At 39.1% G+C, this 16021-nt stretch overlaps 1 protein-coding gene across 4 annotated transcripts in view; it reads left to right on the forward strand.

Moving 5' to 3' along the window:
* The window catches only part of PTPRR (protein tyrosine phosphatase receptor type R), a 255564-nt gene that overhangs the window by 230772 nt on the left and 8771 nt on the right, over nucleotides 1-16021 (forward strand). For all 4 annotated transcript variants that reach the window (XR_009543374.1, XM_060165339.1, XM_060165340.1 and 1 more), the window contains 3 exons: nucleotides 3019-3129; nucleotides 4443-4600; nucleotides 8567-8680. Coding sequence is in view for 3 of the 4 variants with exons in the window: in XM_060165339.1 (XP_060021322.1) it covers nucleotides 3019-3129; nucleotides 4443-4600; nucleotides 8567-8680 (383 nt within the window). In the remaining variant the exon portion in view is untranslated. The remainder of the gene's footprint in view (nucleotides 1-3018; nucleotides 3130-4442; nucleotides 4601-8566; nucleotides 8681-16021) is intronic.

Raw genomic sequence — 16021 nt, forward strand, 5'->3', positions numbered from 1 at the left:
TTTGCTTTGCATTGCGTTCTACTTTTGCTGTAAACCACTGATTATGAAACATTGGTTGATGTCCAGAATCCTTAGTTAGGGTTCACTAATTGCTTGTTTGCACAAGAGACACATGACCTTCTGGAAACCTCTTTGTCCTCCAAATTATGAATTCTTGGAATTAATAGATCATTTTACTGCAAGAATCAGCCCATCTAGCAGAAGAATAGTGATGATTTGGGGTTGCATACTGCTAGATAGCGTGCTATTTCGAATTACCTACAATTATTATGGTTTCACTATATTATCTGTAAGACAGCATTTTCCTTCCTTGCATTTTCCTTTTTTATATCATTGTTAGCACCACAATAAAGAAACCCTAAAAAGCTCTTCACAAAAATAATTTGAACACGAACTTGTGCTCTTAGAAACAACTACGTTTGCCACTCTCCCTCACTTCATATTCAAAAGCACCCACACTTCTCTGGTCTCTTTTTCTGCGTTCTCCTAAAAGGGGGAAAAAATGTATTCGGTGTGTAGAAATAAGCTATTGTATCTCAGAAAGGAGATGGGATGCTAATTAAGGGTTGTTTGAATGAACAAGTCACATTGCATTGTCTACTGGGAGCCCGCTGCCAATTTCATTTTTGGTAAAGAGTCAAGAAAAACATTCAAGAGGGCCCCGGCAAGCTTGGGAGAGAAGCGAGCAGCGCTTCCATTTATCAAGTAGGTGCAAAAGCCTGGATTGTATTGTTAAGAGTCAGGGTGCAGGCTGAGAGCTCCTGCCTCGCAGCTTTTCTTACCGGTTTCAAGAGCCACCTTCCCAAAGAGGGGCCTGCTCCTCAGACGTGATCTTGGACAATGGGGCCACGTATGCCAGACTGCTGGGCCACTGAATGCCACTTTCTTTGTTCAGTACCTTTTTCAAGATTCTTTGTCACTCTTCTTGGATTCATCCAGGAGGCATGGGTTTTAAGACACAAAATAGCTCGGGTCTTGCAGCGACATAATTGATGCTCCATTGAAAGAAACCAGGCAAATTGGTTAGTATGATTACCTTTAACAAACTGGGGGAATTTGAGACATTTGGCAACTCGTAAATGAGGAGGGAAAGAAATTGCTGTATTTTTAAAAGATTGCTTTTTTAAAAAAATTATTAAAATATAGTTATTTACAATGCTGTGTTAGTTTCAGGTGTACAGCAAAGTGATTCAGTTATACATATATATATACATATATATATGTATAATTCTTTTTTAGATTCTTTTCCGTTATAGGTTATTACAAGATTTTGAGTATAGTTCCCTGTGCTAAAGATTTCTTTTTTTAATGTTAATGTTATATTAGCCAGAGTAAGCCTTTAGCCTGATTGCTTGACAGTCTTGGGTGTGGGGTGGCGTGTAAATAGAGGTGAAAATGATTTACTTTGTTTGGAAAAGGACCAGAACGTAGAGGATGCAAATGTGTTTTTATTGTAGTGGATGAAAAACATTGATTCCACTAGGTGAAGTGACTTCCTTGTGGCTTTATCACATAGAGTACTTGGTACTTAGCATGATAGAGCCCCAGAGGTGTGTTTCTGATACTTTATGTGTCTTTTCCTTTAGTTCTGTAATTCTGTAATGTTTTTGCTGCTACTCTTTTAAATCTATAAGTACTTAATTTTTTTCAAGTTTGGTCACGTGCCTTTGACATAGATGTAAAGAAACAAGTGTCCTGAGGACCTCAAAGTCCCTGTTGAAGGCAAGAAGTGAAAGAATTTCTCTATAAATATGCATGTGTGTTTGAAAGAAAATCATGAATTCTATTTAAACAATATTTCTAAAATTAAATTGCTTCCCTGGGCACTGAAAATAAAATGTCAACTTTCACACTTTACATTCTTAGTCATTAAAATATGTGGCAAGAAATTAATAGCTCTTTTGCAGTTGTTTAAAAGGCAAAATAATAAATAATATGAGCTTATATGTATGCTTGAGTCTCATTTTATAGTTTTTTAAATAATGTAGCTTGGATATCATAAAAATAATATAGTATTTAATGCATGGTCTAATGCATATTTAAGTAATAATCTAATCACTTTAGATCAAAAACCCATTCCATAACTGAGTAGTTGTAAAATAACAATAATAATAATAACATCATGTTTTTAATGCCTACTGTATGCCTGGCTTTGTCTTAAGTGCTTTCCATGTATTAAATCTTGAGGAAACTGAGTCCAGAGAGATTAAGTGTCCTGTTTATGGATTCGCAGATAAATGGTAGCACCAAAATTTGGCCCCAGGCTCTCTGACTCCAAAGCTTGCACCTTAACCACCACATTATAGTTTCTTGCTCGCCATATAATTATTATTACTGCTATTAAACCCTTCAAAGAGGATCCATCATAAAAATTTTTTAAATAATTTTGCTATACATTTATTTCAATGGATCCCATAGACGAAAGGGTCATTGGTCCTAGAAAATATAATACCTTAGGTGTATTAATGGTCATTACATCTGCTTTACATACAAGGGAAACTGGATCCTGTGGCACCTAACACATCACAGATACTCTAATTAGAGACTTTTTTTGGATGAAGCAGGAAATGTGACTTGCCTCAATCCCTGTGGGAAAACATTCGTTTTAATCCTAGTCATCACAGGATAAACTCTAATATTTGGATCTTAGTTTCCTAATTCTTAATTCAGTTCTTAATTAGTCCTTAATTTCTCTATGGGGATTTGGAAAATTTCGCCTTAATTATTTTTTGGTGTGGGATTAATAGTGTTGGGCAGACATATGTAAAAATTGATATTTTATTTAAAAAGCATTGAGATATAATTTATACTACACTATACATACTATAAAGCTTACCCATTTAAAATGTATGGTTCAGTGGTTTTAGCTCATTTACAGAACTGTAAAAATTGATACTTGATTTTTTTAGATTAACTAAATAGAAAATTTTCAGATGCTTGAATAAAAAATACTCCAAGGCCAATGAAAACCATTAATATTTGCTTCTTTAATATTTGTTCTTCTTTCCCCTCCTCCAGAAATGTGTGCTTTACTGGCCAGAAAAGAGAGGAATATATGGGAAAGTCGAGGTTCTGGTTATCAATGTAAATGAATGTGATAACTACACCGTTCGAAACCTTGTCTTAAAGGTAAAACTGTGGAGCTGTAGCTATCTACAAAGTAGACGATGTTGGAGGATTACATTTCTACTTTGAAATTATTTATCCTAATAAGTAATGCAGATTCAATTTAAATAAATTAAATAATGTCAAGATCAAGCAGAAATTATAATCACTCCCTTAAGGATTTCTTTGTTATCGGCTACTATTAGTATGTGGAATTATTAAATTAATATAAGCAGCAATTAAGGAAATTCACTAAGTGGGAGGCTCAGGTCTTCTACTCTGCATAAATATGACGTCTCTGATTTAACCTTTTGAATGCCTTTAACTAAAGGCTTGTGCTAGAGACTGTACCATGATTTCTTTTTTTAATGTCCCTTTGGTCTAAGCAGATTTAAGTAAGGCCTGGAAACTGTGAAAGGGAAAATCTGCGCTTGTGGGAGGCAAGAAAAGCCTGAAGTGTTGATGAGATCTCCCAAAACCTGGAGTCACAGTCATTTATGGGGACTTTCCCGGACCACATTATGTCATAGAAAAGTTATTTAAATTTGGGGCAGCAGATGCTGAGGAATGTTGCCATGGTATTGTTTTTACTTCTGGAGAGCAATCATCCCAAAGATTCCAATTCTATCTAGAGCCTCATTACTGGGACAGAATCACCGCAGAGAGGAAGAGGGTAGATGCAGAGCCGTGAGGCATTTACTGAGACCTATTCAACACGGTGTTCTCAAGTGCCTCGTCCACACCAGGCCCCCCACTGGGTTTTGACGTGATGTGCATGGACCCTCACTCAAAGCATTTCTAATCTAGTGACCCCCCTTGTCGCTCCTTTACTACAGGAATTCCTCACTGCTGTGAAAAACTGGAATTTGGGATGAGTGTAGAATTATTAGAGAGACTGACTATAAAATTAAGCGTTCTTATACTGGTCAATATGTTTATAATAACGTCTCAGGAATGTTCAAAGAGCAGGAAACGCACTATATCCTGATTCTTTCTTGGCTATATCTTCATCTAACATCCATTATGTTTATTATAACACATTACAAACATATATTTAGCATATGTATGTTTTCTATATTAAATATATCTTAAACATATGTACTAAATACATATTTATCATTTAACAGAGCAAGGCTGTCAAACTTTGGCATCAGCATAGTTACAGTAAAGTTTTCTCAGGGTGAAAGAGTATTCTTCAAAAATCTCCTAGATTTTTTTTCCTCCTAGAAATCAGTTGCCAGCAAGATGGGAGTGATAGAAGGCATTCAGTATTGTGGTTTGGGTGACTTTTAGTTCCACAGGACAATGAAGCATCTGGTGGCTATTCCTATTTTCAGCAAGGAAGTCACACGCAACACGTGAAGCATTACTGGTACACCTCATGGCCCGATCACAAGACTCCAGCCAGTGCCCAGCCCCTTCTACAGCTCATGCTGGATGTGGAAGAAGACAGACTTGCCTCCGTGGGCCGAGGGCCTGTGATTGTCCACTGCAGGTACGGGATGAGCTGTCCTTTCTGCCTAAGCAGCTGTCCTTTGTAAAGTCATAGAGCAGGTGGAAGTTGGGTTTTACTTCCTGGTTCTGACTTGGCTGATAAATTAAATATGTATTGAAAATGATTAACTTCCTCATACTTGTGGCTTGACCGAGATGATACTTAACAGAAATGAAGTGACATCATTAGCATATTTTCAGCGAACAGTCACACAGTGGAGAAAATATCACTTCTAATTAATAGCTCAGGGAACAGGAGAACTTATTCACTCAGTCCTCTACCTTGAAACGTAGATGGATTCAATTAGTCTCATCAGTCTCACGTATGCTAGGAATGCCATATGGTTTTTTTAATTATCAACAGCCTTTTGTTGTTTCAAGATGGCCCCTGGACTTTACTAGGATTGTATCTTGATAACATTTATTATTATGTCAAATTTGGTGAAAACCAGTCAACTATTCTAAAAGTTACCTCATGAAAAACAGATGGAAATAAATTTATGAAATGGGAAGTGGGCAAGTGGTAATTCGCCAAAAGGAGAACAAAGTGCTGTTACCAGAACATGCGGTACTGGAGGCTGGGCCGACACAGTGACAGATGCCCGCAGTGGTTCCCTTCCCTAACGTCTAGCTTAAAGGTCTTCTCCTTTAAATTATACCTCTTCCCCCTGTTTTCCCGTTAGTGTGCCCAAACTAAAGCATATATTTTAAGTTTATTTATATAACTGGCCATTTATTCTCCATACTTTCTCCAAATAATTGGTGTTACTTTATTGACCCTCCTAAGTCTTGTAAGATAGTTTTTGATATTGTTAAGAAATAAAATATATTATTTTAGATTATAATTTTAGCCTTCTTTTGAACCTTTGTGGTTTAATTAAGGGTGAAATTGACTACATGTCTGTTTATCCAAAGTGTCATTATCTAGTTTCTAACATTAGGCCTCATCCTAAACTTAGCTTGGGGCTGAAGAAAATACCTAACTGGCCATACTTTAGGGCTGGAAGTGTCCCCCACCCAAAATCATAAAACAGTCAGGATGTCTAAAATGAACTTACCATTTCCCCTGTGAAACCAGCTCCCCTTCTGATTGCTATTTCTAAGAATGAGACCATCTTTTTTCCAGGCACTCAACATCAAATGTTGACAGTTATCTTTGGCCCTTCTCTCAATTCCAGCCTCCATATCTAATCAGTCACCAGATTGGCTTTCCCTTCAAAGCTTCTCCCATAATCATCACTTCCTGCCCAACCACCCAAGTTCAGGCCCTTATGACCTCACCCATGTATTTTAGAAGAAGTCGGCTAATTGCACATACACACCCCACTTCCCCATGCTCCACCCCTACTACAGCCTATTCTGTGCACTCCTCTTGGATGAGGTGCCTAAAATCCTCTTTCATCACATGGAGTCTACGCTCAACACTTCTCAAAGGCTTCCCATTCCCTAGAGCAGAAGTTCTCAACCTTGGATCTGTGGATTAGCTATGAGGGCCAGTGAACTTGAAATGACTTGAACAGATTTGAATACATGAAGTTAGGTGAATTTCCTGGGAGTGAAAACTCATTGTTTTCAACAAATTCTAAAAAAAAAAAAAAAGGAAGAAAAAAGACTACCATTCTTTTACCGGATGATGTCCAAACCTTTTAGCTTTCCATTTAAGATCCTTATAGGCCCCACTGTACCTTCCCAGTCTTATTTCCCACTGTTCCTCTAATGTAACTTTCTCTTTAAGCCAAACTAGCCTACTCATTGTCACTCTATTCTGCAGCAGTTCTTTCCTTTTACCATTCTCATCCATGGAACATTCTCTCTCCTTCATGATAACCCAAATGCCTGCCATTCACAGGGTATAGTTCAAGTCCTGTCTCTTTACTGAGACAAAGTCTCCATAGACACTTCAACTAAAAGGGACTCATTCCTCATCTGAATTCCTCTGCACCCACATTCAACAGGAAGTAAATGCCATGTAGGAGAAATAGTGCTACATGAGTGCCAAGAGGGGAATTATTCATTCAAACCATGAGGATTGAAAAAGCCTCTAAAAGTTGGAATAAAGTTGAACAGGATCTTGAAAAGAGGTCCAATATTTGTGGTTTTAAAAGTTGGTAGGAAGGGCATTTCTGACTGGAGAAATATCCATTAACACAAAAAGAAAAATTAGAAAATAGGAGTTTTTTGTAATGATTCAAATGAAAACAATGACGCAAAGGGTACAAAGTTGACAGCAAAAAGCTTGAAAGTTCGTCACAGTCATATTATGTAAGGGCCTGAATACCATGGAAGGGTGCTTAGACATTGTGCTGTGACCACTAGGAGCCATCTACAGTTTTTGAGTAGTGCGTAATATGATCCGGTCCCTGTTTTAGAAAGATGAACCTAGCAGCTGTGTATATCATGAATTAGCCCAGGAAGAGTCTTGAGCCTTGGAAACCATAATGAGATCATTGCTAATCATAAAGTAAGATTTCAAAAACGTGAGCACAGTTTATAGAAAGGAAAGCATGGATCACAACAGCTCCGCAGAGGTGGAAAATATAAGAATTGGTAACAGATTGGATGTGGGAGTTGAGAGAGGGGGAGATGTTGAAAATAGCTCCAAGATTTCTAGGCTGGAAAACTTGTGGCTGCCTGGTAATGCCATTGAGGAAAAAGATAATTAATTCTGTTTTAGATACACTGAATTTAGATACATTGAAATGCAGCAAGTGTAAAAAAGCAACAGCAAGAGTGCCAGCTAGGAGGTGGAATGCCAATCTAGAGTTTAGGAGAAACTTGGGGAATTTAAGTGTAGATCTGAGAGAAATTTACATTTGTGGTTGAAATTGCTGAGAGAGAGAGAGAGAGAGAGAGAAAGCTTGTTTGTTAAGTTGATGACTTACCGTCTGAAGGAGATTCATGAGTAAACCTTCCATGACAGGTAGTATGTCTGTTTAACTGTTACCTTGATAAAAAAAAAAAAAAAAAAAAAAAACTTGGAAATACGTGCTTCTAGCCACATCCTCTCTCCTTAACTGAATTGAATCTTCAGTTATTCACTAGCATCTTCCACATCAGTATATCCAAGACCAAAGTCCCCACTCTCTCCCTCAAATCAGCCCTCATTCCAGAATTCCCCCTTCCTCTCGACAAACGCTGCCAATTCTTCCAGTCCTCCAGGCAAGTCACCTTGGACTTCTTGCTTTTCTCACCGTTCAGCTCCACTCCTCCACACTCACATTTATGACGTGTATAAGTCTTTCCCCTCCTTGCTACTGCCCATACCTTACCTAATTTCAGGCCTTAATTCTTCTTTGTAGAACAACTAGTACCTTTTTCACTATTCTCTCCCCCCCACTACCTCCCTCCACCCCATTCATCCTACTGCTTAGACCTAAAGGGAAGAATTGCCGTTAAAGCACTCAGCACAGGGCCGGGTTTGTACACTCAGTACATGAGAGCTGTTGCTGCTGTAATTACTGTTATTAATCGCAATTGTTTCCAATTTTAAAAGTACCTTTTTATTTATTTATTTATTTTTTAATATCTCTAATACATTCTAATACATTAGCTTTTTCACTGCTACTACCCTAGTCCAAGTTTACCATCATTTTTCGCCTAGTCTACCCAATAGCATTCTTCATATCTCTTCTCCTTACATTCACATAAACCATTGCTCTCATTCCAGTCTGTCACCAAATAATCTTTTAAAATCAGAAATATAAATACATTACTCCCCTGCCTACAGTTTTTCCATGGCTTCTTAGTGTTCTTAAGGTAAAGCTCAGCGTTCTTAACAAGGACTCTGAGATACCATGTGATCTGCCTCTGTCCACTTCTCCAGCCTTTTCTCACACCCTTCTCTCCAGTACCCTTTATTCTTCACCTGTAGTGGGTATCATTTATTCTAAAAGTACCTTTTTAAAAGAATATATTTTACCTTCGCTATTTTTCCTGCACCTTTTAATGCGTTACCTTTTCTTCTCAGTGCAGGGATAGGCAGGACGGGGTGTTTTATTGCTACATCCATCGGCTGTCGACAGTTGAGAGAAGAAGGAGTTGTGGACGTGCTGAGCATCGTCTGCCAGCTGCGTGTGGACAGGTGAGTGTCGGGGGCAGAGGGTGAGAGACACTTCAGAGCAGCGGCATCGTCACAACCTAATCCAATCAGCCTGACTTTGTCAACACCACAGGCTCTGAAGTCCTAACTCTCTGTAGAGGTTTGTGTAAAATGCTTAGGAATGTACATTACATTAAAAAGCCATCGAAGAAACTGTTATTTGCAACACTCACCCTCGGGAGTCCAAAGCCAAGAGCTTATGCTTAACCCTTCCTTGTCTTTGCTGCAGGTTGTTTATGGTGGTAGCTGTTCCTTCTTAGTCTCACACCTCTGTTCCTCCATAGGGACGTTGCATTTTCATGGGACTTAAGTGAATCATTCACTTTAGGATCTTGATCCTTAAAAATGAGGCATATGTCATAATACCAAGAATCGTCTTTTTTTTCACTGTTCCTTTTTTAATTGCACAAAATGCAGATAACAAAATTTACCATCTTAACCATTTTTAAGAGTACAGTGCAGAGTGTTAAGTACATTCACATTGTCCTGCAACCTAATCCAGAACTCTTTTCATCTTGAAAAGCTCTGTACCCATTAAACAACAAGTACCCATTTCTTGTCAACCACTATTCACCTTCTCACTCTATGAGTTTGGCTACTCTAGGTGCCTCATGTAAGTGGAATCATGCAGTATTTGTCCTTGTGTTACTGGCTTCTTTCACTTAGCGTAATATCTTCAAGATTCATCCATACTGTAGCACGTGTCAGAATTTCCTTCCTTTTTAAAGCTAAATAATATTCCATTGTACGTATATACCATATTTGGTTTATCCATTCATGTGTCAATGGACACTTGGGTTGCTGCCACCTTTTGGCTGCTGGGAATAATGCTGCTATGAACATGGATGTACAAATAGCTATTTGAGGTTCTTTGGAGTTTATACCCAGAAATGAGATGGCTGCACCATATGGTAATATTTTAAACTTTTCAAGGAATACCATATTGGTTTCCACAGCAGCTGCACCATTTACAGTGCCACCAACAGTGTACAGGGGTTCCAACTTCTGTCTGTTTAGTTTTGTTTTTTGTAGTGGCCATCCTAATGGGCGTGAGTTGGAAGAGTCATGTTTATGTATAGATGGTTTGATCACCTTTGTGATGATGTCTGTTTATGCACTGAAAACAGAACAAACAAGTAATTTCTTTTCTTCCTTGCTCCGCAACTAAGCCTGGGGAAATGAACAGTTGAGTCAGTGACCGAGAACGTGCACAGGAGCTCATTGAGAGCAGGCACAGAGAGGAAGATGCTATATGGGCACATGAGCAGTGGACCTCCCTGCTCTGCAGTTTGCTGTGCTATCGTGGATGAAGAGTTGTTCTGAGAGCTGAGCTATGGTTTCTCTTCTTTCATTCGCACAGCGAATATTTATGAATCATCTCCTAAACGCAAGGCATTTTTCTGGATGCTGCACGTACTTAAAAGAGATGAGTGTGGCTCTGCTCTCCTAGAGTTTAGATGCTAACACAGAGAAGAGAAGAGATAATAAACAGCACAGAAATAAACAGGACAATTTCAGACAGAGATAAATGCTCTGAGGTAATAAAACAAGAGTCACAGGATCTGAGCCTCCTGGAATTTAGCCCTGTGACCTAGAGTTTCCTAAAAGTAAAACTACAAAAGTCACATTTCTAAGTCATGCAATAAATATTTGTTGAGCCCCTACTAGGTACTAGGTCCTAGAATTTCAATAGAGACAAAAGAATTGTTCAGAAAATTCAACGAGAAAATATATATAAAGCACTCAGAACAGAGTCTGACACACAGGAAGCCTTTCAATAAATGTTCACTTCGTTACTATCATCTTCATTATTATTAAAATCATCAGTGAAGTTTCTCCAGTCTCTAAAAACTAAACATTCAAATCTCCTTTCCAGATGAGGTTTTCCCTCCCCATCACTATCGTTCTTTGTTTCCTTTTAAATAGTAATTTCTAAGTCTTTGTCAGTGTATCTTCCCTCTATTTTTCTCTTAACTTTGGCTTATTAGAAGCTGTTTACCTTGATGATTAAGATTATGGACTCTGGAAATCTATTACCTGGCTTTGCATCCTGGCTCCCACCATTTCCTGGTTGTGTGGCCTTGGGCAAATTATAAGACTTCTCCATGCCTTGATTTTCTCATCTGGAAAATGGAAGTAATAATAGTATCTACTTCTTATGTTGTTATAAGGATTAAGAGATAATCTGTAAAATGGCTGGCACTTAAGCATGCAACCAAGGTTAGCCACAGTTATTATCAATAAATATAGCAAGAACCTGCACATGTATCTATAAATTGGAACTAATAATATATACGCCACAGGGTTGCAGTAACATTAAGAGGAGATTCTACCTGTGGAGTACTGAGTAGAACATTTAGTCTAGGTTTCTTACCCTCTCTCTACCCCCCTCCCCACTTCTGCCTTTCCATACCCCTCATGTAACTACTTCCAAAAATGTCTACTTTTTGTGCATAAGAAGATCAGCTTCAATTCTCTCTCCCCCTCCTCTTATAATTGCTGTCTTGGTTTCCTGAAACCCCCTTGCCTTCCATCCACTACTGCCCACCCCAACTGGAACAGGACCCATTTGCTTCACTTCAGACTCCGCGACCTACCTTCACCAAGAAGAGGGGACCTATGTCAGAGAGTGAGGGACAGTACCCAGTCAGTCTGGAGTTGCTCCTGTGGTGACCTTGATCTCTTCTGCTTTGTGCTTCGTAAACAAGGCTCCTGCATGGGACCCACATATCCCCCAGGGACTCCAGTTCATGTCCGTGCACCCACTTTCCTATTAGCTAGAGCCAGAGCTCCATGAATGCCAAAGACATAGATCTAAACAGACTCCAAGTTGATGTCCAACACCTGTTCTGACCCTATTTGGAACAACACCCTGAAAAAAAGGGGGGCCTTGGTTTGCTCATTGTTTGGGCTCTTGTTACTCTTAGATCTTGTCTATTCACCCTCCCATCTCCCTCCTCCCCCACTGGCTTCTATAGCCTGACCTCCACCTTGGTTTCCACTTCCCGGTCACATTACTCTGTCAAGTCTACCAAATTGTTCTCTAGCTTTGAAGAGAATCACAAATACATTTTTTTTTTACAAATACATTTTTAAAACCATATCACAATGCCTCCTCTATCGGCTCCTTCCTTCCTAAAGCAAATGGGCAGAAATTTGTAGCCTTGGCCTTCCATCACCACCAAGGTCTCCCACAAGGCTTGTCTTTTTACTCCTGATAGGATTTTCAAAACATATTCAACTTCTCTGCTGATCTAAAGCCTATGGATTCCCTACCCCCTGGATCTGAATTACCACCAATATGTGTCTTGATATCATTCTAACTGATTTATTCATCAAGATCCCTTCTACATAAATTCTGAGCCGCTGCTTCTGTTGTTTATGAAGCAGATCGTCTCCTTGAAACTTTCCTTGAAAAGTCTTTCCTTTGCCTTCCTTCCTTCACAGGATTAACAGATTTTCTTTTTCTTGTCTCTTCCTTCTGTTGTGCACTTCCTTAGTTATTATAAAAAGCAAAACAGAAAACTCCCTCCTTTCTTTGTCTCCATCCAACTTCTTTCCATCCTTCTTGCATCTTGCTTCATTTTTTCATTCTTTTCTTGTCATACTTCACTTTCAGAATTCCAGTTTGTAGACGACTGCTGCTGTCGACCATGGCTTTAACTCATATCGGTAAAGGGAAAAGTGGCCTCAGAAAATCTAAATGCCTGTCCTTCTGCTCTTGCAGCTTATTGTTATTCATCAGTTCTTCAAACCTTGCACCCAATCCTGGTCTCTGTGATGGTCCTTGCCTTCAATTTTGTCTTCAAAACATTCCAAAATGCACTGTTGACAGCAGAGGTTTATTTAATGATGGTCACTGCACCATGGTCTTCAAAGCACATGCCTCATTTAACTCCCAAAATGAACCCAAGAGTCAGAAAAGAGATATTCCTTGGCCTCACTTTTTTAAAATAAGGAAACAAAGAATTCAAGATAGCAAGTAACTTGCCCAATGTCACCTAGCTAAGAAAACTGGTGAAATAGACCTCTTTGGCATCTGGGACTTCTGATTTCTAACTCAAAAGGTATGACTGTTTTTGATAAAAGTAAACAATCTTTTGGAATATGTTTATTGAAGAATTGCTAGACAAAAACTTAGCTCTTTTTTCATTCTTTGCCGATAAAAAAATGCAATGACACTATAATTTTTAAAACAATGGTTAATATGAAGGAGAGCTGTTTCATGAATAAAGTGATATTGTCAGCAGTTGCCTTAAAAATATAATTTGAGGAACATGGAGAATTTGCCTCATCCCAAAATATCTATCTATGGAGGGTGCCTAAAATATCTGTGTGTAGTGAATGTTTAAAAGACTACTATTAGAGAGCCAACCTTTGGTTTAAAGAGCCATTCCTTTTTCAGGTTTCTTGAACCTACAGTTGAGAGGTGAGAGTGATACCTTATGTCTTCCTGGCTATTAACACTTTAAACAGGGTGATCTATCCTTTTCCAGTTAGGGTATGTTAGCTAGAGGGTATGTTAGCTAGAAAGTGTGTAACTCCACACATCGGGAAGACGTTCAGAACTGAGGTCTTGATGAAGAGGAATTGAAGAGAGGGCTCCAGAAGAGGCCCTGCCATTGAGGAGACTGATAGACAGCTCTGGGCATTGGGGAGGTGAGGGCAGAAGAGCTGCAAGACCGCTACCTGATTTGCAGAGCCCAGTGCAAAACGAAAATGTGGAGCCCCATTTTAAAAAATGATTAACTCTTTCAAGGTGGCAACAGCAAAGCATGAAGCCAATACGGGGTCCTTCTCAGCACAGGGAGATGGGGCTGGTGTGACTGAGCATGTCGAGTCCATGCAGTCGACCCTGTCGGGGGATGTTTTAGGATGGATGTTTGTAGATGGGTGTGACTGTGTCCTGTGGAACAGTCACCCACGATCTCTTCTCAGAGCAGTCCTCCTGAATCATGCATACGGTCATTCATTCAACAAACATTTACTAAACATGTACTGCTGAACATGCATCAGGCACCTGGGTAGAGCAAGTTGGATTCCTTAACAGACTTTTCCAGACTGTGTTTCTCAGGGCACATTTTAACGATTAATTACACTATGAGAACCCGCTAAGTGTCAGACTCTTAGCCTGTACTCAGGCAAAAAAATAATAATAATAAAATAAAATTTAAAAGCTTCTCAATTAATTTTGAGAAAAAGCTATATGCTATATTTCTTAGAACCCCTCTCCACTTGGATATTCACAAAAAGTATTAAAGCATTAAAGGATCTGAAGTGTCCCCCAGCATGGAAATCTATTACACTTCCTTGAAGGACTCTTTCACATTTATTTGACCACACAAAACTTTCCTCAGACACTATCTAAAAGGGAGGGAAAGAAGTTGTAAAATAATAAATATAAGCTATTCTTTCAAGAAGTTTGGTGGCGAAGAGAAGACTAGACATGGCATAGGAATTTGAGCCTGGGTGGAGACCATTAAAAAGGGGAAAGGAAAGGGTGGGACTAATTGGAAGCATCCAGCTGAGCATAATAAGGGCTACGAAAGACAGAGCCAATATATCAGAGGGCTAATATTTTGTACTCTGCAGGGTCCAAGCTCCATAGAGTTTTTCCTATCCTCCCGTACCCTCCTTAGCAATGGCCTCTGCCCACTAGTGATCCAAGGCTGCACACTGCATCTTTTTTATAGTTAACCCCCCACCACTTTTATATGCCTCCTCTGAGAAGTCCAGAGCCTGGCTCACAGCAAAGAAAAAGAAAGTGGTTTTGGTACTGGAAATGGCTTCCATGATTGATAAATCAACAGTTTGAGCATTGAGTAGGATCAAAGACCTTATCAAAAAAAAAAAAGAGAGAGAGAGAGAGAGAGAAAGAAAGAAGGAAGAAAGAAAGAAAGAAAAAATTACAATGCTCGATCATTGTTATTCAACATAACATAAACGGGTAATTTGTACTCAGATCACAAGCCTGCATTATAGCAATAAATTCAGATGGTCTGGTTTAGAGATGAGTGTGTTATGCTGAATGGATGTTTCCAGTGTAACAACAATGACAGAACCATTTAGTGGATTCCTCACTCTCTGGCAAGACATTATTTTTATTGGCTTTCAGGCAACTTCTATTAATAGATACTACAGTTCTCACTGCAGATTCATGAGTCTGTGATTCTCCTATTAATAATACTTTTGAGCATATTTTGAACTAAAATGGGATTTCTTTTTTCCAAATAGGAGTTCAGATTCAGTGCAGGGCACCCACAGGTGTTTTATTTAGAAGTGTGTTCATGGAGCATTCCTTCATTGCCATGATATTCATTTTTAATTAAAAGACGAAGGTAGTAGCAGGCAATTGGGACAGAGCACTGGCTGGTGGGAGTGGGGAGCAGGCAGCCACTAGAGAAAGAGGTGCCAGAGATTCCTGGACCAGATGTCAAGGATGTTGGTGCTAATCCTGGCTCTGACCCTATTTTCCAGTGTGACCACTTGTCACTCTAAGCCTCTGTGTCTACATATGGAGAAAGAGAAGTGGTGCATATCAGAAGCCTCCAACCTCATCTGGTCTGAGGACCCCTTTTCAAGAGTAAAATATTTCATGGACCCCAGCCTGATGGTTATACTTTGAATCCCATAATGCTTATAAATGAATCCTGTTTTATTATTTAGCCCTTCCATGGCTTGCTTAAATCTTCTCATCTTAAATATCACTAAATTATTGTGATGATACCACCTAATTAAGAATTCCAGTTGCTATTAAAGCTAAACCAACACTTTCATCATATTTAGAGGCTGCTACAAGAGATTCATTTAGGTTTGTGTATACTGTTTTCATGGTGTGAGATAGTGATGAAGGTCATTTACACATTGAGTCTGAGAGATGCACTTGTCCCTTTAAAAGTAATAATAATAATGCATAATAATAAAATGGCCCAGGATACTCAGAGACTGCCTCACATGCATACGGAGAATGACTAAGGAGCAAGGTGGGGACACCAGAAGACGTCTAGGCAGGGAGGCAAAGAACGTGTTCCATTGTAGGTTGACCTCAGGCAATCTTTTCCTCACTGTATTTCTTTTCATCCCACTCGACACCTCTGAACTCTGGAAGAACTTGAAAACAGAATTTGGGAAGTGAAACACATAAAATAATTTGTGATCCCAAAGCCTTTTTTTTTCTCCTCTTTCCCTTTTTTTTTCCTTCCCCAGAAACAGGAAACAATCTGTCTAATCCACCCTTTTGAGAGTCAGTAGTGAAATCTGCAGTTGTCTTTGTACATCCTTACCTTGGAGGCCTTAAATTGGAATGACATCCAAAGACCTTAC

Source organism: Lagenorhynchus albirostris, chromosome 11 (genome assembly GCF_949774975.1).
Source record: "Lagenorhynchus albirostris chromosome 11, mLagAlb1.1, whole genome shotgun sequence".
In the NCBI taxonomy this organism is placed as follows: Eukaryota; Metazoa; Chordata; class Mammalia; order Artiodactyla; family Delphinidae; genus Lagenorhynchus; species Lagenorhynchus albirostris.